The sequence below is a fragment of the Equus caballus genome, chromosome 6 (assembly GCF_041296265.1).
Source record: "Equus caballus isolate H_3958 breed thoroughbred chromosome 6, TB-T2T, whole genome shotgun sequence".
Classification (NCBI taxonomy): Eukaryota; Metazoa; Chordata; class Mammalia; order Perissodactyla; family Equidae; genus Equus; species Equus caballus.
Genome location: NC_091689.1, coordinates 54942812 through 54966517, shown reverse-complemented (window position 1 = coordinate 54966517; position 23706 = coordinate 54942812). Strand labels below are relative to the sequence as shown.

Sequence of the window (23706 nt, the reverse complement as noted above, 5' to 3'; positions counted from 1 at the left end):
AGAAGCAATAAACAGAAAAGCCTGGGAGGGAAAAGGTTGGGAAAAGTGACATACGGCAAAAATGGGGCTTTAAAAGCTCTTGCCCATACTGGGGAATCCAGAAGACTACGCAAATGCCCAGGACAGAATGCCTGCTGAGAAATGGTCTAAATAGATCCAAAGCTTTCACCTATGACTGGCCTTCAGGGTCTGCATAAGCAGAAAGTGAAGGATACAGCAAGTTGCACAAGGCAGATTGTAAAAGGCCTAAACAAGCATTGAAGGGGTGCCCCAACACACAGCCAATCTTCAAAGACTGAGGGAGTGGTTTTTTCCTTCCTCCTTTTTGCTTTTTTAGGCTCTAAGTATTTAAGGTCAAAACACCAGCTGACCACTAAGCTAACAAAACACAGACTTCAGTGGCCACACACAACAAAGAATATATACTTTCCAAAGACAGTTTACAAAACTGACTAAACAAGCAAACAACAAACCACAATGGACAGCAACAACAAACCCCAGGTAGGGGGGAAAACATCTGATTTCCAGAATTCCCACAAATCAACAAAAAGAATTAGGAGGCATATAAAGAAACAAGAAAATATGGTTCATTCACAGGAAAAAAAGAATTAATAGAAAGACAGCTCAGGTATTGGACTTACTGGACAAAGACTTTAATTAAATGGTTTTAAATCTGTTCAAAGAGCTAAAGGAAACAATGCACAGAGAACTTTAGGGAAAATGATGTCTCACCAAATAGAGAATATCAAGAAAGAAATAGAAACTATATTTTTAAAAAGCCAAATAGAAATTCTGGAGCTGAAAGTACAATCGTTAAAATTTAAAAACTCATCAGAGAGGTTCAACAGCAGATTTGAGCAGGACAGAGTCGTAAAGGAATAGAGCTTTGTATACTGCTGAAAATAAGTAGGTATTAATTCAAGATGTTAAATACAATCTCCAGAGTAATAATTAAGAAAAGAACTAAAAAATACATAGAAAGAGAAACAAGAAGGCAATCAAAATGATACACTAGGAAAATTCAACCACAAAAGAAGACAGTAATAGAGGAATTAAGGAACAAAAAAAGGTAGAAAACAAATAAAATGGCAGGAGTTAAGTCTTTCCTTAACAGTAGTTACTTTAAATCTAAGTTAATAGACGAAATTCCACAATTAAAAGGTAGAGCTCAGCAGAGTGGATAATAAATCACGACTCAACTATGCACTGTCTACAAGACTTCATCAAAATTTAAACATTTTGTGCATTAAAGGACGTTATCGAGAAAGTGAAAAGACAACTTACAGAATGGGAGAAAACATTTATAACTCCTATTTCGTAAAGTGTTTAATATCCAATATGTAAAGAACTTTTACAACTGACAACAAAACAAGAAACCCATATTAAAAATGGGCAAAGACTTGAATATTTCTCTAAAGAAGATACACAAGTGTTTAACACACACATGAAAAGATGTTCAACCATCACTAGTCATTAGAGAAATGCAAGTGAAAACCAGACTGAGATACCACTTCACACTCCCTAGGATGTTATAATTTAAAAAAAAAAACAAAACAAAACAGAAAATAACAAGTGTTGGCAAGGATGTGGAGAAACGGAACCCTCACACATTGCCAGTAGGAATGTAAAATGGTGCAGCTGCTCTGAAAAACAACTGAGTGGTTCTTCAATAAGTTAAAGAATTACCATATGGCCATTCCATGCCTAGGTATAAGCCCAAAAGATTTGGAAGCAGGTATTCAAAGACCGGTACACAAATGTCCACAGCAGCACTATTCACAGTATCCAAAAGGTGGAAACCACCCAAATACGCATCAACAAAATAATGCATAAACAAAATGCATGTGTGTATCCATTATGTTATATATCTGTATATTTTTTTTCCTTAGTGATTACTCTGGGGATTACACTTAACATTTTTAATTAATACCTACTTATTTTCAATAGTTTACAAATATTTTTAAGAGTATACAGATATAAGTAAATATTAATTAGCCTAAAAAAGGAATGTAGTACTGAATCATGCAACAATGTATATAAATCTCAAAAAGATTATGCTAAGAAAAAGAAGCCAGACACAAAAGCTGACATATTTTATGATTTAGTTCATATGAATTATGCAGAATAGGTAAATCAATAGAGACAGAAAGCAGATTAGGGGTTGCCAGGAGTAAGGCAGAGGGGGGAGTGGGGAGTGACTGTTAAAGGTTTTTTAAGGCAGGTGGTTTTCTTTTGTGTTGAGGAAAACATTTTGGAACCAGAGAGAGATGATGGTCACACAACAATGTGAATGCACTAAATGCCACTAAACTGTAAACTTCAAAAGTTATTTTGTTATCTGAACTTTATTTCCATAAAAACCTAACTATCAGAACAATACAGAGACAGCAACTAAATTGAGCTTAATAAAATTTAAATAAATGGCATGGTAAGGGCAGATCATTAAGAGTGAGTGAATGGGAGAAACAATATGAGGTTGAAAGCCTCAAATAAAAGTACCATGAGCACTGATACTCTGCAGGACAGGGAAACAACTGGTAGGTATTAGGAAAAGTGTATCGAAAACTGGCAGATCCAAACTAAAAAAAGCAAAAAATGAATACTGGTTTAAACTGGTGCACAGCTGAAGAACCCGGACTACACTGAGGAGAATGAAACAAGCAGTTACTTTAGAAAGATGCGTACAATGCTTGAGAAGGACCAGTAGGACTTAAAAAGTAGTACCAAAGTGGTCATGTAAAAGGCTGTTACTATGATCAAGGAACTGAGTAACAATGGCCTTGTGGCAAGTGGGAGGAGGTAAAAGACAGTCTTTTACAAGAAATAAAAAAGTTGTCATTTTGCAACTCACTACGTATGTGAAACGATTGAGAGGAATCAGTTTCCAGGAACTCAAAAACTGTCACTAAGAGGAACAACGGGAAGATATTCTTTGAAGACTTTTCCAAGAATTCAAGAATTGTAAGAGGAATAATGAGAAGGGGGATTTGCTTGCGGAGGAGATCTGGTTAGTACTGGAAAGACTCAGATTCTGAGGCTACAGAGAAACATCCAAGTGCAAGGGTTTATTGAATGTTAAGAGTTCTGGACTTCTACCTTACGTGAGACTATAGGAGTCAAAATCTCAAGTTTTTTTTTAATTTTTTTTAAAAGATTTTATTTTTGTCCTTTTTCTCCCCAAAGCCCCCCCCCCCCCGGTACATAGTTGTATATTCTTTGTTGTGGGTCCTTCTAGTTGTGGCATATGGGATGCTGCCTCAGCATGGTTTGATGAGCAGTGCCACGTCCGTGCCCAGGATTCGAACCAACGAAACACTGGGCCGCCTGCAGCAGAGTGCGCGAACTTAACCACTCAGCCACAGGGTCAGCCCCTCAAAAATCTCAAGTTTTAAAAACACAAAATCCTAGTTGCAGCCATGGGACTGATGAGAAACAATGAATGAAATTACTCTTTAAAACTTCAGACATTTTCAAGTTCTTATTCAAAATGCTCAATAATACCAGTAAAATAAAGTTTACTAATTAGACAACACTATCACTACAGAGAGACCTGCTAAAGGTCAGAAACGGGACGAGTGTTGTCCTAAATGGTGCATGCAAAATTACTACAAAGAGCTTATTAATTAGAGTTTCACCTCAAAAAAAGTTAACAATATGAAACCAAGAAAATAAATTTTAGGTTGAGAAATGAAACAAATAAATTCTAGTCACATTTGGTTGCAATTTGCTTCTAACTGGGAAACAGTGACTTTATTTTCATGGACTACTTTTCCCTCATTTGTAAACTAAGGCTCTGTAAGTGGTTTGCAACTCAGCATCTGCAGACTGTGCTCATATTTCAGATAGCCTAATAGAAACCACACATTTAGTTACGACAGAATGAACGTACCAATAAAAACTTCCAGTGTCTCAGTCTTAGACTAGAATGGGTTACAACAGCATGTGCTCATTTCAGCTGATTAGAAGCTCTGGCACTATATGTTAACATATAAACACATTTAATTAAAAAAAGTAGTAATTATTAAGAAATATAGATTAACAAACTAATGTCTTTAAAACATAAGAATCCATGGAAGGAAGTGGATTAATATAAAAAGAATCACTTACAAAAAATATCATTTACTACTTAGGACATGCTAAATGATGTCAGTCTTTCTTCAGTGACTAAAAAATATTTAAGAAGCACTAAATCAGATAATTTCTGAGGCTCTGTTATGGGTTGAACTGTGTATCTCAAAAGTTCATATATGGAAACTGAACTCTGAGTATCTCAGAACTTGACTTTATTTGGAAACAAGATCGCTGTAGAAGTAATTAGTTAAGATTAGGTCATAGTGGAGTAGGGTGCACTCTAATCCAGTTTCCTTGTAAAAAGGGGAAATTTGGGCAGACAGACACACAGGTATACCACCATGTGAAGATGAAGCCAGATATCAGGATGATGCTTCTACAAGGCAAGAACAACAGACTGTCAGCAAACCAAAAGAAGGGAGAGGAGACACATGGAACAGATTCTTCCTCACAGCCCTCAGAAAGAACCAATCCTGCCAACACTTTGATCTTAGACTTTTAGCCTCCAGAACTATGAGACAAAACCTTTCTATATGCCACCCAGTTTATGGTACTATTTTTATGGCAGCCCCAGCAAACTAATAGAGGCTCCTTTTACTTCTAACTTTTAAAGGTTAAATGTACTTTATTGTCAACTTTGAAAATGTATCCCCAAAGATGAGTTATAAAAATGATACATCTGAGTATATAATTCAAGTCAGTGTACAAACCTGTAGTTCAGTAAGAACTGTTTTATGCCTCTTGTTACATTCAATCTTTTCCACTCGTGTTTTCAACTCTGCCAAAGTCTTATCAAACACAGCACACTGCAGCGCGCACAATTTTTCTTCCAGCAACCACTGTACAACCTAAAGAAATATATATTCCTTTGTTACAGCAAAAAAGGCACGTCTGCAAGTAGCAAACAGTAAATATTCTTAAGTACTGATAAATAGCACTAACGTATTAACAAGTTTAATGAGAAAACATGCTGGCATCCATAAAACAACGCTGTCTGCTGAAAGCTTCCACTTCTACATATATAACATCACGAGAGAATAAGACATACCAAAAAGAGAAAATTTCCAGAGTGAAATTTTAAAAATAATTTGAAATTGAACTTTTAATATTTTCTTCCCACACCCTTTATCAGGATTTAAAGGAAATCAGTTAAAGAAAAGACCAGTTTTTAAAGTTTCTAATCTGTTGGAGATGATATTTTTGTGAGACACTAAGAACGTCACTGCACTATGAAATTTCTAAAAAACATTTCTAAATGCCTACTCACAATTTCCATATTTATCTCCTTATGGACCCATAACAAACAGGACACGTGGTGCATGTCCATGGATCATACTTGAGTAACACTGTTCTAGAGAAGTAAACAGTACACATAGAAGTTTTCAAAATTCTTCCACATAGCTATCTATATAGAGCTCTCAGAGACCTCTGTAAGAAAGACTAAATAAGCATTATTATCTCCATACGACAAATTAAAAAAAACTGGGAGGGGGAAAAACCCCACTTTTTACTGCCTCACTATTCCTTTTCATAGTGCAGATATTTCATATAGTGTCTTAGTGGAAGAACATTGGTCTAAAACCCAGATTATTTATAATTTCATTATTAAATCTATCAGACTTTGAAAAACTAGTTTCACCTGAGTTTCATAGTCTTCTCTTAAGAAGGCAATTGTCATAAACATTTGTGAACACATTTTGACAAATATATTAAATACTGCATATTTTCAGTATTTCTGTCTCTAGGTTGGCAGATATAGGGGAAGGATTCCAAAGTCTGTACTTTAAACACTCCCTTTTCTAGTCCTAAAGCCCTGTCCCCACTGCTTTTAATACTAAATCTAAAGTACACAACAAAGATTTTCAAATGTAGGGACTTATAACCATGAAACCAGCTTATCACAAAGATTAAAATGCTAACATATAAGACTCTAATGTTTTCACTAGAATAACGTTCAAAACAGAAGAAAGAATAAAATCTGAAAACTGATATTCAGGTTTGCTATTAAAGCAAGGAAAGAAGTCATCATCTCTCTCTTCCATTTTGATAATTACTACCATATCTAAAAAAAATATGTAGCTTTAAAAGAGTCAGAAGAAATTTTAAAATTAAATTATTAAGGATAATAACTTTAACCACTAACTTCAAGTTTTCTCTTTCCATGAAAAACCTGAATATATCAGCAAAATACAGAGTAATGTCAAAAACCTAGAATAAAGATGGGAGTGCTTTTTATTTAACAGTTTTTAACAAATAATCTATAACACCTTCTGTAGCTTCTGGTTAATATCTCCTTTGGCTGTAATCTTTACTTGAAATTCTGCCTCATACTCTTCTTCCATATATCGACGGCGTTTGGACTGTACATTGTCCATGTCCTCTGATTTAGAACGTTTTCTTCTGGAAAATTCACCTGAGAACAAAAAGCATAATGATCAGTCAGGTGTTTTTGTTACTGACCTTAATGCCTATTCTCCATCCTCTTTCCTTGAAATCTTCATTTTAAGATAGAAAATCACCTAAAAATATGAATAAAAGATGAGAAGAAATCATCTCACATTCACTCTCTTTGCTAAATTTTATAGTGCACATGAATCCTCTGACAAAATACAGTGTTCATTCTCATGTCACAGATTTCTAACTACTGTGCGTAGCTTTAATTATTTAATTCTTCCTCCTCAGTAGGAAAAATTCTTATTTAATCATCAGCCTTAGGAAAATAATAATACAATAGTTATTCTTAACATATCCTAATGAATTTCAAATATATAAAAATAATAAAATTAGTCATTATAAAAGTAAATTTAGTAAAGAACAGATACTGAAAGATCTTCACTTAGAAAATTTCAAATAATGGTAACAATCATGAGATTATAAGCAAGTTTTATCTAATTTCTTTTTCAATACATAAAACAGGAAACCACTAAAATCTCCACACTTTTTAAAGGCAAATGTGGTCCTTATGTGACCATCCCTACCCTTCTCCACTTCATTTTATGTCCATATCTATGTGCCTATTTTTTAAATCCAGTTTTACCCTATGACGTCTCTCGTAATCATACCTTACACAGTGATACGTGGAGAGTAGTATGACAGGGGCAGTTACAGAACCCAGGTTTCCTAACTTCTAGTCCGATGATGTTCCTATAAACCTAAGGCTACTCAGTCCCATCATTTCTCTTCCCCATGAACCATAAGAACCTTAAGGAGACTGAGACATATACTTCCATTCACTTATACCACCCCAGGCAAAATTCTTATAGTCCCATGCTCTAAACACAGATCTGAACGATTTAACTGTGGCTTACTTAAATTGCAAAATGTTACAATCATCTCATGAACAGAAAAGTATATTCCACAGCCTTAAAAGCAGAAGCAATGAATGACCTTCTGTTAAACTAGTTCAGGTTTTTGTGTACGGGCTTACTTTTCTCAGAAGGCCTTTCATCTTCATGTATTACTTGCTCTTCTTCCTCAGGTTTGCTGTCCTTTTGATTACTTTCTTCTTCTGCTATAACAAAAATAGATAAGGAAATCTTACTTCCATTAAAACTCACAGCAGCTCATTATAATTTATACTTTTGGTGTAGCTATCCATTAATAATCTTTTATGAAATGAGAGTCTCAAAATGTGAAATTCTGGGAATAAACAGAGAGCATGAATTGGTAGAAATGAATAACTAAGTCCACTTTCAAATGTTCCTGCAAATTCGTAATGAACTCTTAACATGGGAAAAAACTTAATGGCACAGATTTTAAAACAAAAAGTCTAATTTACTGTCATCAATAGATTAATAAAACGTGAAAACTACTGTAAAGCTCTTAGACTCCTTTACATTCAATTATTAAAACTAAAACAGTGGTTGTGACAATTATAAAAAATTACAAATTACTGGCAAATTCAAAACAACTAATAGTTTGACCAGTCAGGTTAAACCATTATGTCATTTTAATGGTTATGGGATAGTTCATAAAACAGGAATGGAAAAGTTATCCTAAAGATAATATAAGTTTTACTTAAAAGTAACAGCTCCTTTGATACTAGTGCCAACAACTGAGCTAGGCGTTTGACATATATGACTTCATATCCTCAATATAATCCTACACTATAAACAGTATTTTTGCCATCATATAGATGAGTAATGTTCAGAAGATTAAGTAACTTTCTCAAGAGGCATACAAAATATAATAAAGAGTGCCACCAAAAAATATGGCTAAAAATGTCTATACAATTACATTGTTATAACAAATAAAATCTCAGTGGTACCAGAAATGGCCTTTGGTCAATCACTCTATACTCCTCAATTAACTTAGTCATTAAATGGGGTAGAAGAATAAATCATGAATATATTTGGGTTTCTATTTTTCCCCTTACATCACTGCAACTGGCTCCTCAGTGACTTCAATAGAGCATGCTTTGTTTCATCATATTCCGCAACCAAATCTAAGCAATCACAAGGAATAGAGCACTATACAAAGACTTTGATATGGTATGTCTTCTCCAGCGCCAGGGTTTTAATCCCAACAGCCTTGATGGTAGAAGTCAAGGTAAAAAAAACTTAAAAGACCTTTTAGGTGAAAATGGGTAGAGACAAGGATCATTGATGAACCTATTAAGGCTCTTACAAATAGTTTTTTCACACTAAGATGAAAACAATAAAGCTGTAAAATGTTACTATAGTAAAAAAACCAAAAAAGTTTATAGTAAAGATTACTAAAAATATTTTTAAACTTTAAAACACATGAGTATTAGAAAATTAACTTTCCATTTACCATGCTATGCTCACTAGAAATGTTTTAAGATCTCATCCCTGAACCCAGTTTCAGTGAAATGAAAATTTGTTTTGCTTCTTTATAGACAGCAAACTTATTACAGAGCATTTTTTTCTATACATAACTATACTTCTTCCTGATTTTAATACTGAGGGTGATGACTCCTGAGTTTCCTAGTCCCAGAGTTTCCAGAGACACAGAGTAATTGGGTTGCTAGAGACGAAGGTTTACATAGTCTTTATTTAGCAAATCATCACATCACCCAAAGAACAAAATTAGCCAGGGCTCCAATGAGAGTAACTGCAAGCCCGATCATCCAGAACACAGCACAGCAAACGGGCCTGCCTCTTGATGCTTATGTTACTCCCTCTCCTTTCAGATATGTCAAGCTTAGCTTGAAATTCCTTCATTTTACTCAAAAATCTCCTCTTACCATCCAATTTCTATTTTCCAGATGTGCTTAGGGGACATGACTAGATTCTCAACACTTAAATCGAAACACTCATCAGGATTTTAGAAAAGACACACAAATTAAAATTTATGCTCAAGTTTTATTTAATGGAAAGAACTTGGGATAAGAAAAATGGTATTAACAGATTCTACAGAAAGGAGTAAGGCTCTATATTTCTTTAATTTTTTTTTTCCCCACAAAGCCTCTAGAGAATCTGAGTGGATCTCCTTCAACTCAGAATAATAATCAAAGGCCCAGGCACACAGACATCTTTATATAATAATTTCAAGTAATTCCTGGGACTCCTGAAACTCCGCCAAATATTTAGGTATCTTTTTTAGAATCTGTCTTCACTCACAGACGGTTTCTGCTATAATTCTGGTCTTGAATACAGCCATGTGCCACTTAACAAGGAGGGTATGTTTTGAGAAATGTGTTGTTAGACAATTTCATCTTGTGCAAACACCATAGAGGGTACTGACACAAACCTAGATGGTATAGCCTACCGCACACCTAGGCTATATGGTACTCGTCTGATGGGATCACTGTCATACACGTGGTCCGTCATTGATCAAAACATTGTTATGTGGCACATGACTGCATAGCCTCATTACAAGTTGGCACATTTTCACATATAGTTCTACGTATGGTATTCTTTCCTTTCAACCAGACAACTAGCTCACTAAGACACAAAGACAAAAAAAGATGCCCCGGATTTAACAACATTAGCACCAATGTCACTTCACTGAGGACAATTAGGAGGGGCCCTAGCCAAGTAGAAATCAAAATTCAATTAAGTTAAAGAGTAAACCGGAAAAGAAGAATTGATGCTAGTTTTATTAACATTACTTGAAGGATGGCTCTGAGAGGGATGGAACAGTAGCTAGAGGAGAGTAGACGATATGGAGAGTGCATGAAAGGTACATCTAATGTGTGTACCTCCTCTAGTATTCAAACTTTCCCACAGAGAAATCTTTATTTTCCTAGCCTTCTTAGACTATCATTTTAATCATTTACTGAGTATCAGTTATTATATAGTACTATCCAACAATATGATAGTGTCTTAAGGCCTACAAAGGTATATCTGCAATACACTTTTAGGTCTTTCTTCTATTTTTGCAAAATTAAAATAGCTTTTCTCCTGGCTTTCTGATATCTTTCACTATTTTTTGTTGCTGCTCATACCCATCACAACTGCTGTATTTAAAACAAATTTGCTAAACAATCATCTGAAATGATGGAGGTTTATATTTTCCTCTTAGTACAGCACATAAGTGTTAATAGTTAGAGGGAAGAGCCAGACTTTGGAATTGCTAATGTACAATTCTGTATGCGGAAAACATTAAAAATTATTCATGAATAAAGAATCTGAAGAAACTAACACCTCAGGAGGTGCACAGCAACAAATATGACATAACAGATTCTGCTACCATATAAACAGAACAGAATATAGTTTAAGAACCAATGAAGAAATTATACTTCAACCCACAATACACAAAAGTTCCTTTGGGGTGGGGCAGGAGGGAGACAGAAAGTAAAATTTAGTTACCAGCTAAGAAATTAAATGTCACTAAACTTACTATGCTAATAATATACAATCAGATAAAAGTCTAAAAGTAAGTAACCAAAGACAAAGCCAACTTTGAATTTTCAACCTATACAATCATGGATAGCTTAATATTAATTTCTTTGCATTTAACTGCACTGTGTGGGAGGGATGGTCTCCATTAACAAGACATAAAAGTAAAACGTATAAACTCACAAAATAATAAGCTGCAATTTGCTATGCCTTTCTTATACAGACTACCAAAAGGTTTTTTTAGGACCTGCACCAATATCACTCTCTATATAAATACTTAATGAATGAATGAATGAAGTTCACCCTAAACACTGTTACCTAATTATCTTCCAAAACATAAATTTCACCATGTCCTTCTCTTCTGCTTGAAATCATTCAGTGACTCCACAGTGTTATCAGAATGCTTTAGGACTGTAACCAAGGTCCTCCATGATATACTTCTCTTATATTACCAATTATTCATTCACTCCACAAATTTTTACTGAGCACTTACTATCATCTAGGCATTATTTTGGCCTGATGATAGTGGCTCAGAGCAAGGGAAAAAGCAGTGAAGAATGGTAAGAAGAGACTGGATTCTAGATCTACTATAAAGGTAGAGCCAACAGGATTTCCTGATGGATGGATATGGATTGGAAGGAAAAGAAACAATGGCTCTATGGTTTTTAGCCTGAGCAAGTAGGATGGAGCTGCCATTAAGAGAAATTATCTTCATTAAAACCCTATGTTATACAGATAGTGAAAGGCAAGTGCTTTCCTTAACACATCTTATAGTCTTATAAAGTCACCCTCCTCTAAACTCCCAGAATACCAATTTAACATTATTACCGGATTCACAGCCTTCTATTTAATGGCCTGGTTTTAATTCTTGTCTGCATCCCGAGCGCAAGTACTAAATTTTACCTTTAAATCCCCAGAACCAGGAAGAGCCTAGCCTGTCTCTCTCTATGGGTTTAATGATTGAACAAAGGCTCTTGGAAAGGAAGTCATCTTTTAATAATAAAAAAATCTCCACCTTCAAAAGCTGGTATGATATATTAGAAAAAAAAATCCTCTATTTCTCCTAGGCCTGCCTTATTTTTTTTCTTTGAACAAACTAGAAACCAGATGCTATGTTTCATGCTGTAAGGTCACTCTTCTCACAGAGCTCTATCTCTAACAGAATGTGACACAATGAGAACACAAAAATATTTGTACCAATCTGAAAGAACAGAGAAAGTTTCATATAGGAATGATATTTGAGTTTGACCATGAAAGCAAAGTAGGATTTTTCTCATTCTTTCTTTTTTCTCTAGGAATAATAAAAGAGGTAGGAAAGACAAGCATTGAACAAACAATCAAGTTTATATACCTTTTATATAAGGAGTCTGGAATTAACCTAAAAGTAATAGCGATCTAACTAAAGACAGGAAACACAATCAAATAAAAGAGATTTAGGTTATAGCGAGATCATTCAGAAAATGAGGGGGAAGAGAGTAGGCTGCGTAAACACAAGGGTTGAGGAAGGAAATGGATGAAGTCTTCATCAAACAGATAATCAGGCTTCAAGGTTTCTGGCTTCCGGCAATGGTGGTGTCATTCCCCAGACAAATAATATTAAAAGAAACAGATGTCAACGGTAAAACTGTAAAACTTAATTTGTTACACTTGAAGCAAATAAATTAAACCAGTAGACTTTTAGATTCTAAGTTATTTGGTTACTAAATGACAGCAAGAACAATTGTTATGACTTTGACCAATTATGTATTGATTTGAAATTGCAATCTCATAGTGTTATATTGGTCCATTTTAACTCTCTTCCTAGACTATAAGGCCCCTAAGGGCAACAGCCATATTTTCTACTTATTTTATCTCCCTTAGCACTTCACACACCACTCCTCAGAGTAGATACTTTATAATTCTGAATTCTATGAAGCTAAGAATCTATGAAGTTAAAAGATCTCTCTAGTCACCACCATTCTCAACTTTCTGTGCAACTAAAAGAAATTTAAAACTTTGTAAGAATGTTTTATTAAACAGTCAAAATCTTTAAAATTTAAATATGCTAACCTGCGGAGCATGTCTCATTTTGTGATATAACTTCGGACTCATCTTTTTCACCCGAAATATCCTCTTCATCTGAGAGGACCAAAAAAGCTTCTTTTGGTAAACTCTCACTACTTTCTTGTTTAGATGGTGAACCAAAAGAACCCTCCATCTTCTCTTCCAAATCTGGATTTGTCTCATCAATTGGAAGGATAGAAGTTTTAGAAAAGCAGGTGAGTTCATCTTCAGCAGGTGCAAGCTTTTCCAAAATAGGAATGATTTCATCTGTCTCCATAGAGTCTGTGTTTTCTAAGATATTCTCATTTTTGTCATCTTTCATAACATTTTCACTAATGGTTTCTGCAAGGTCAGCAGAATTTTCATCTTCATTCTTCTCACTTTGGTCAATTTCGATACTGCTAGATATAGCCTCCTCTCCAAGAGCAGGTTCTATAATGGCATCTTCCTCTACCTTCTTCTCATTTTCAGGAGGTAGATCTGAACAAATAATTGTATCATCTGTTTCTAGAGTTTCTTCATCAGCATCAATATTACTATCAACTTTATTTTTCTCATCAAATGAGAAAATTTGATCTAACTTATCACCATCCCTATTTTTTTCAAGAAAATCATCACCTTTATTGCTACTAAACTCTCTATTGTCAGTTTCAGGAACTGATTCACAAACTGGTACAGAACTTGGTTCAAAAGTGGGATCAAAGGCTGACTCAGGAGTCAGTTCATCAGAAGTCGGTTCATCAGAGGCCGGATCACCAGAGGCCAGATCACCAGAGGCTGGATCATCAGAGGTCAATGCTCCAGAGGCTGGATCACCAAAGGATGAATCATCAGAGGCTGGATCACTGGAGACTGGTTCACTGGAGACCAGTTCACCAGGGACCGGTTCACCAGAGACCAGTTCACTAGAGACCGGTTCACCAGAGACTGATTCACCAGAAACGGGTTCACCAGAGACAGGCTCACCAGAGGCGGGATCACTAGAGACAGGATCACTACAGGTGAAATTATGAGAGGCAGGATCACCAGAGGTGGGATCACCAGAGGTTAATACTTCAGAAGCCACATCTCCAGAGGCTGAATCTCCAGAGACCAGATCTTCAGTAGCCAGATCACCAGCGGCTGGATCAGAAGTTGGTTCAGCAGTCAGTTTAGAGGCTAGTTCAGGAGTTACATTATTAGGAGATGAAGATTCACACTTTAAATCATCATCTTGCTTGTTTTTTACATTAATATTTAAGGTACAAGGTGTTTCTTTCCATTCTGATTTACTTTTTTCAGGGTCAAAACAAAGCTCTTCAATACCATTCACCTCTTCCTTGTCATTAATATAATCCATATTTTCCAAAGGTGAGGTTGGGTCCAAATCTCCATTTTCATGGTTGCCATTTAACAGCTTGACATCAGTTTTCAACAGTTCTTCTCTGACCTTGTACACTGCTTCAAGTTGTTGACGATCACTCACTCTCATCGTTTTTCGAGCCTTAAAGACTTTTTTCTGAGGTTCTTCTATACCATCCATTTTGAATCTTTAAAGAGAGAGAGAAAGAGAGATTATAATAACTGAAACAGAACCCATCTAATTACAGCCTTACTGCAAATTGATCTTATAACCAAGCAGCACTTCAAGTCATTTTGAAAAACTGACAATAATCCTTGCTGTGTGTTTTCATATTTATTGGTTTTATGTAATATAAAATTGATAATAGGTACAGTCCATAGAAGATCAATTACTAGGAAGTATTACGAAAAAAGTGACTAGTTTCTAGTTTTCATTTTCAGTAAGCTAATGGTTTCAGAGTCTGGAGAAGATAGGTAAGCATTAAAAAAGTAGATAAAGTAAAAAGGTAGACGGAGAAAGAAAAATAAAAGTACAAGAAAATGAAAGCAGTAGGGGAATGGGAAAAGAATAGAGACAAGGAGAAGGGAGAATTAAGAAACGTGTATAGAAAGACTACATTTGCAACCAGGCATATCAAGACTAACAACTGTAAACATATTAACAAGAAATTACCATCAAGAAAGTGAAAACACAACTCATACAACAGAAGGAAATACTTGCAAATAATGTATCTCATAAGAGATTTACATCTAGAAAATATAAAATACTGTTACAACTGAATAAGAACAACAATAAAAATAACTCAATTTAAAAATGGGTCGGGGCTGGCCTAGTGGTGTAGTGGTTAAATTTGCACATTCTGCTTTGGCAGCCCAGGGTTTGCAGGTTCGGATCCAGTGCTGGGACCTACATACCGCTGATCAAGCCATGCTGTGGCAGCATCCCACGTACAAAATAGAAGAACGGCAAAGATGTTAGCTCAGAGACAATCTTCCTCAAGCAAAAAGAGGAGGATTGGCAACAGACGTTAGCTCAGGGTCAATCTTCCTCACCAAAAAAAAAAACAGGCAAAGGACTTGAATAGTCATTTCCCTAAAAGATATACAAATACCCAACAAGCCAATAGCCAATAGGCAATAAACATGAAAAGATGCTCAACATCATTAGTTATCAGAGAAATGCAAATCAAAACCACAATGAGATAACATTTCACACACACCAGGGTGGCTATAATCAGAGAGAATAACAAGTATTGGCAAGGATGTGGACAAACTGGGATCCTCACGCATGATGGTGGGATTTCAAAATATTGCAGCTGCTGTGGAAAACACTCTGGCAATTCGTCAACAGGTTAAACATTAATCATCAATGTTTGATCTTTCCTATTTGTAATGTACACATGTAAAGCTATAAATTTCCCTCCAAGCACTACCTTAGCTGCATCTCACATTTTGTTGCATCCTATTTTCATCATTGTTCTGTTAAAATATTTTGTAATTTCCATTGTGATTTCTTCTTTCATCTATGAGTTATTTAGAATTATGTTTCTTAAAAATGTAATATAATATGACCACATGAAGCTCATTAAAAAAATACAAAGTTGGTTTCATATTCAAAAATCAAGCAACGTAGATTACGAATGAGTCATGAGGCATTATGGCTTTATTTCACACTCAACCAAAGTGTCCACTTAATAAAAATATATTAGAGCCCTAAGCGCCAATACTTCAGAATGTTATCTTATTTCAACAGTCTTTGCAGTGGTAATCAAATTAAAATAAGGTCATTATTAATCCTAATGCAGTATGATTGGTGTCCTTATAAAAAGGGGAAAATGTGGACACAGACACGCACATAGGGAGAACACCATATGAAGATTCAAGTTAGGCTGCAACAAGCCACAGCTGGGAGAGAGGCCTGGAATGAATCCTTCTTTAGCTGCTTCAGAGGGAGCATGGCCCTGCCAACACCTTGATTTCAGACTTCTAGCCTCCTAAACTGTGAGACAATAAATTTAGGAAAAAAAAAATTCAAGCAATGCAATTCGCCACGTTAACAGAAAGAGGATGAAAATAAAAGATTATCTCAACAAATACAGAATAGTCATTTGACAAAAACTCAACACTGACTCAGATGCTCTCTGTCATCATTTCTATGTTAACATCTAGCCAGTGCAGTAAGGCAAACAAAAGAGGGCAAGGATTTGGTCCTGGAGAAAGACATTGTCACCATTCTATAGTGGAATAAAAGTCCTTTAAGGACTAAGATATAAAGGAGGAAGAATATTGCTTTCACATTGGATATCCACTTATCATCACCATTTACCAGTGGGAATGATGGTAGGTTACACCTGCTTTGGCTGGAGAAGAAAAAAAGCAGCCTCTGACATCTGAGAATTTATCTGAGGCTCATAGCTAGGCCTCAATGTTATTACAAACTGATTTGACGCTTACAGCGAAACCCTGCTGTTCTCCTTTTCAACATAAAACCATTTCAACATTCAAATTAGACAAGGTCCCTATGCAACCTGTAAAATATCAAACATCTCCCTCTATGACCAAATGAGTGATGGGTACTTCTTTATCAACTGCAGCTTTATTCTCACTGTAATCTGTCCTCCCTATAGATAAAATTTACTGAGATACAGAACGGCCCCCACCTTCTGACAGAACCCAATCCAGAGTGAGGCTCTACTTCCTCCAACTCTCCCCAAAATAATCCAACCTATACTATACTATAACCAAGTCATATACTAGGTGTTTTTTCCAACAGTCTCTTACTGATGTGCCTCATGGTTTCCCCATGATGGGCATTCTCCCTTGCTGCAACAAATAATAAGCCCAACTTGTTCAATTACAGCTGTATTCCTACTGTCCCATTGTTTTTCTGGCTGAAAGGCATAAAACAATGACCTGGCCTATTCGCTCCAGACCAACACAGTTTGAGAACCCACGACTTTGACACAGTACTTCGTCACAGTACTTCTAGGTTGTGGTACATTCTACATTCATTCTCTCACTTTAAGCCAATTACTTATACTATATTTCTTAGTCTTCCTAGCTTTTTAAATTATGGAACTGAGTAAAAACTAATTCCAAAAATTACCTTTCAATTGAACAAGAACTTCAATGCAAAATTACCATAGGTACTATTTTAAAGGTTATTAATTGCAGTCTAAAATTTAAACATCAAGTTTTTTCCAACCCATGATCCAATCCAAACTCATGCAAACTGAAAAATTTTCTGTAAAGAAGACAGAATGAAAAGGTTATAGTCACTTTTCCCTGCTGACTCCAGACACACATAATTAAATTTACAATATAAGAAGTATGGTTACACATATTTTTTTCAAATACTGGAAAAAAAAGTAATTTCAAATACTGACCTGCAATTCTGTTGGATTTTGACCTAATATCTACATTTCTCATCTGTTATATGGATGGCAGGTAATTATTGCCAATTGCATTAAAAGCATACATTCCTCTAAAAAGTATATTTTCATAATTTTTAGTAACCCCATTAAGAACATGAATTCTGTAGACAGAAACACGGATTTGAGTTCCAGCTCTCCCATGTACTTACTATAAATGACACAGAGCAAGTTACCTAACATTTCAACGTTTAGTTTCAGCTACCTGAAACTAAATAATATCAGTACCTGCCACAGAGGTTGTGGTAATGATTAAATGAGATTCTATATATTAAGCACTTAGAATGTAGTAGGCACTCAATAAATGTTATCATCATAATTGTCTATGTTTATTCAGAAATTTTTTAGGCATAAACTAAAGAATTGGGGACAAATTTCCCTCAAGTATTTTTGGTATTTTGTATATAAATTAGAAAATTCAACATGCAAACATCATGTCTAATGTTAAACTGCCACGACCAAATAACATTTAATAAAAATAAATATCACCCAAGCAAGCTGGTTTTATCAACAAAACGGCCATTCTATTCAGTAATAATAAAGTACTGTACAAAGAATTACAGAATAACTACCATCTATACCCACAAGGGAGCACACTACAGCCATTTACCAGATCTTTCATGGGTTCTAAGTAGAATGAAAAACAGACAAAGCAATAAGGAAGTAGCTTGAACAACCAGTTCAAACTAGTTCAGCCATATCTGTGCAAACCAATCAACAGTAAGTTTTTAAAAATCTATTTTGCATAAGCAAACAGTATTTAAGAAAGATACACATTAGAGAAGGGTGTGTTACCTGCAAACAAGTCTCCATGGCTGTATTACCGGAACAAAACATTTCTAAGAATCATTTTAAATACCGTCATCTGGACTGAGATGCCATTCACAAAACTATTCTACAAAAGAAATACTTTTTCAGGTGGGGACACTAAAATCATGAAGCTCTCACATGACTGTAATTCATTTTCACAAGAAAAAGCACTTATATTTTACAGCAGAAAATGTCTGCCATATCTAACAGTAAATGTGTAAAATTCGATTACTTTCTTCTGAAAATATTTTTTCATGAAAAAGATACTCAAAAAACTGTTTTTTTAAGTTCCTACTCTATATATTCAGATTCAAGAACTCTAGGGAAATACCACCACTAATAAAATCTTTCTACGGCAATAACAAGGGTTTCACCTTTACCAAAGGAATTTATATTCAAATAACCAAGAAGAGAGTGTTACCTGCAAATAAGTCTCTATGGCTTGGAAATTTTTTTCAAATTTTGGTTAAATTATTTTTAAGGAAAGCCCAATGAGCCTCTTCTTCTTTAAGTGAAACCATTATTTTCTTCTCTGCTTCACCCCCCTCCACCCACTCCTTCCACCCTTCTTTCTAGCAAAGAGATCATAGCTATGAAACAACAAAGGGAAGTATTACCAAAAGCTGTAACGTCTTAGCCTACAATCTGCCTGCTCAAAAAGCTCAAGAATTTAAGTGGCTGTTCAAGAGCTGCTCACAAACTCAGCCAATCAGTTGCCAGCATTCTGATTCCTGCCCAGCAACAGGAGACAGACAATAAGGTCAGGGAAACATAGTTAAAACCTGGATCCGCAACACTTCAGTGAGGTTCTTTGTCTGATATAAGTAATCTAGAACATAATTGCATAAAATCCTAAACCCATATAATATGCATTACATGTACCACATAAATAAACAAGTCAGATATACATCTTTTATGCTATTTTATCTTTCTTTAAATGTCCGTGCATGTTTCCAGAAAAATAAATCAATTTCCTACCTGGATAATGAGTCAAACATGGACACTACATAAAAGAACATACTTTTCTACACAATGGGTTAGAATCTGCCAAATTCAAGCGGAAATTTCTTTTAAAAAATCCATAGTCCTTAACATTTATAAAACATTGATAACTAAAAATCTGGCAAAACTTTAATCCAAATAACTAACAAGATTATTTTCATACCCACCTATCACTATTGTTATAGATTTCCAAGTCTAAAAATTAATAGTATTCCGGACCCAAAGGTCTACTATGGATAGCATTATAAAGTGTTTTCTTGTCTACTGCACTGAACTGACTTAGTTTGAGTCATCCAATAAAATTAAAACATCTGATTCTTGACAATTTATATTAAGTGTTACAAGAAAATTACTACATTCTTTTCTCCTTAACTGCCTTTCACAGCAGGTTACAGAAAGGTTATACGAGCTCTCCCCTTTTGAAGCAATCAAGCAAATGTGTGGATTACACAGTAAATATTCATGTAAGGTGAAGGGGAATTTTTATTTGACCATCATTCTACAGTCTTTTAAATGTAAAATTATAAAATAAAAATAGGAAATCTGTCATATTTTTTCTCAAATTCATTACCCAATCAGATTTTCTGAGTAAACAAATTTTAAAAATAAACCTCATTTTTTTCTCCTTCAGTTAGACAAACCCTGTAATTTTTCCAACATACCCAAGAGGGAGCTTGCTGCAGCCATACTCTTAGTTTATATACTCTCCCCAAAGAAAATAAATCAGCAGCTGCTGCACTGCTTCAGTCCTGTGAGAGAACTGAAATTCACTGTCTGATTGGCTCAAAGCCGCAGTCGCCGAAAGCCAATCACACAGCAGCATCACAAACCTTGCCCAGCAACAAGGGAAGCAGATGAGGGCAAGTGCCCTACCAAGAATCCAAACGATGTGAAAACAAAGGTGAACGATGAAACTGAAATATATTCATAATATACCCCCAGATTCTTTGTTTGAGTAACAGGTCTACAGCAGGGTTATTCTGATTAAATAAACAAGGTAAGAAGAGCCTTATCTAACAAAACAACAGAAAGTACCAGGATTGTTGGGTCAAACCCCAGGCACATACAAACACTATATTAATTCAAAGTTATGGGTACCTGATGAAGTATACTTAAAAATAAAACTTACAAAATGTTAAGCAAAGCCATTTCAGTGGACTTGACATTTCTATCTTTGACACAGACACTCCAATTTTATTCATGCTGCTAACTGACACTAGTATAACATTATTCTGAATAACGGAATGCTGAAAATAATTTACTCAAACTTGAGTTTTTGTTAAATGGCTTAAATAAATATTAATCAATAGGTCTGACTAATAACAGCCTACTCTTAAATAATCACTTTATACTGATGATTACTAGCCTCTTTAGGAATGCAACTCGGCTACTGGATTCTTTAAGAACCCCATTCTCAGTTGAAAGTGTGTGATTTTATTTTGCACTCCTAAATTTTACTTGAGAATTTTGAGATAATCGTAAATAAAAAATAAAAAATAAGCATCAGTGTATTGCACAATAAATGTAATAATCTGCTTTACTATGTACTGCTCATTAATGAGACTGGGGAAACTGATACTGCAATAGTTCATCCACTTTGATACTAAGTTAGTATACAAAATTTCTAAATTGGTTTTTTTTCTTTTTTTTTCTTGGTGAGGAAGATTGGCCCTGAGCTAACATCATTGCCACTCTTCCTCTTTTTGCTTGAGGAAGAGTGGCCCTGAGCTATCATCTGTGCCAATCTTCCTCTGTTGTGTACGTGGGATGCCACAACAGCACAGTTTGATGAGCAGTGTGTAGGTCCGTGCCCCAGATCCAAACCTGCAAACTCTGGGCTGCTGATGTGGAGCATGCAAAATTAACCACTACACCACCAGACCAGCCCCCAGATTTCCTAAATTTTTATCTTAAATACTGGATATCCTGTCATCTCTGTTATTATTTTCTACAACTTTAGTAAAACGTAACCACTACTTTCACCACTTTTGTTAAAAATCCCACAAAGATTTTCATCATGTTTCCCTATTCTCTTGCTTTCTAGAAGTTCTCTTTCCCAGTCACACACAAAGCACTGGTAATATTTACTTGAGGATCCAGAGCCTGCTATAGTTCACAATTTTCAATTCTACTATGCTATGGTTCTTCTCTCAATTGCATAAAAACACTATCAATAGCTATCCTATCATCTTAAAAAATATATTAGTTGGTAAAATCTGTTCCTTATGTAATACTCAACAATTCAGTTAAGGATTGAGTGATCATAATATTTGACACTTCAACAAATAATCCCTTTTGTTCGTCATCAACCTACTGCTATTAGCCGGGGTTTCAAAATGAGGAATGGCATATTCGCTAACTAAATTGTAAAAAAGAACCAACAACAAAGGAAATAGGGAGTCGCTTTACTAACAATTCCTTGGACAAAGCAGGAGCAGAGCACACTCTTGAAATTTTGGATACATCAAAACCACAAGGGTCACTACAATCGAACTTGTTTTTGCGCTCACTGCTATGTTTTGAGAAATTCTAGAGTAGTGTGTGTGAAAAAAAATGCAAGACGCTTGAAAGATCACTTCCCCAAGTGTATTTTTGGGATCATGCTGTTATACAGGAAAATTAAAACGAAGTGACCTGACCCAACAAATGCCATTTCAGAATATATCTATCAAATTACACCCCCCCAATTAGAAAATCAGCCAGTGATCCATCAGAGCAGTTATCCATTAGCTTGTCCCACTCACAAACTCTACTACTACTTATGCAATGAGTAAAGTTACAGAAAGCCACGTATTTATTTCCTCAGGAATTTAAGAAGCCACTTGTCCAAAAGTATTTTTCACACTTTGCTTGGGTGAATTAAAACACCCAGAATAATTTATAAGAAGCTGAAAGATGTAAATCCTTCAAATGCCAGAAAATAGCTCTTACTTTTCTTACTGACCCAACCCACGGAGAAGGAGTGGAGAGCTTACTTTCTATATCAGTCAGCTTTCACTAGGTAATAATGGAAGTAATTAAAAAAAAATTTATTAGCTCGTAACATTCTTCTTCATTCTAGGTCATAGGCTGAATGAACAGCATCCCCTAACACCCAAATCTAGGTCTTGTGGCAGAGGAAAAAGACCACAATGACAGAACCATACAATATATGACTTGTAAAGCTTTTTCTTAGACATAGTATACATCATTTTCACTCACATTTCATTGGCTAAAGCCGAGTTAGACATTAAGAGGGTGTAGAAGTAAAAAGCTCCCATGGGGAAACACTTAAGTCACATGGCAAAATGTGAGGCTATATAATCTTCTTACAGGAAGGGAGAATAACAGTGACGTATCATATGATCTTCCACATTTTAAAAATATATAATTATAAAAAGCTTGGCATAGCAACGATTTCTAAACTGACAAAACTGGGTCTACTCCATGTTCTAACATTAGCATAACAGTCAACATAGGATAAATAAACCCAACTCTAGATTTCAGGTTCCTCAGCTGTAAAACTGAGCCTGTTATACCAAATACTCGCTAAATTGCAGTCCAGCCTAAATTTCGTATTATTTTACTAAGTCGAGCTATACTGATGTTCTTTTATAACTTATTTTTCATTATGAAATACTGTGAACACACAGTAAGATATAAAGTCTGACATAATGAACGTGTGTATCTGTCACCTGGATGAGCAATAAAACTTTAGAAATAAAAAACAAAGGCTTCAGGGACTGACCCCGTGGCCGAGTGGTTAAGTTCGCGCGCTCCGCTGCAGGTGGCCCAGTGTTTCGTTGATTCGAATCCTGGGCGCGGACATGGCACTGCTCATCAAACCACGCTCAGGCAGCGTCCCACATGCCACAACTAGAAGGACCCACAACGAAGAATATACAACTATGTACCAGGGGGCTTTGGGGAGAAAAAGGAAAAAAATAAATAAATAAATAAAATCTTTAAAAAAAAAAAAAAAAGCCATCTGTGTAACACCACCAGATAGTACGCTCCTCCTTCTCTATCCCAACTCCTCAACACAAAGATAAGCATAATCTTGAATTTGATGTTTGTTATTCTCAGGCATACCTTATACTTTTTCTATATTATGAATTCCCCTTTTCATTAACTAAACACTCCTTAAAGGGAGAAAAAGGAACCGACACTTATCAAGGGGCAATTATACGTCAGACATAATACCAAGGAATATTCTTTTCTCATTT

General features: G+C 35.3%; 1 protein-coding gene across 37 annotated transcripts in view; it reads right to left on the bottom strand.

The window, feature by feature from the left end:
• ATF7IP (activating transcription factor 7 interacting protein) overlaps positions 1-23706 on the bottom strand; it is a 113732-nt gene that overhangs the window by 49157 nt on the left and 40869 nt on the right. For 12 of the 37 annotated variants that reach the window (XM_001501672.7, XM_070269947.1, XM_070269938.1 and 9 more), the window contains 4 exons: positions 12924-14446; positions 7499-7582; positions 6339-6484; positions 4782-4919 (listed from right to left, as the gene is read on the bottom strand). In XM_001501672.7, coding sequence (XP_001501722.4) covers positions 4782-4919; positions 6339-6484; positions 7499-7582; positions 12924-14439 — 1884 coding nt within the window. In that variant the 5' untranslated portion in view covers positions 14440-14446. Of the gene's footprint in view, positions 1-4781; positions 4920-6338; positions 6485-7498; positions 7583-12923; positions 14447-15173; positions 16430-17364; positions 17503-18484; positions 18585-18920; positions 19155-20163; positions 20265-23706 lie in introns of those variants that run through there. The other 25 variants (XM_070269952.1, XM_070269962.1, XM_070269957.1 and 22 more) reach the window with 13 other exon arrangements.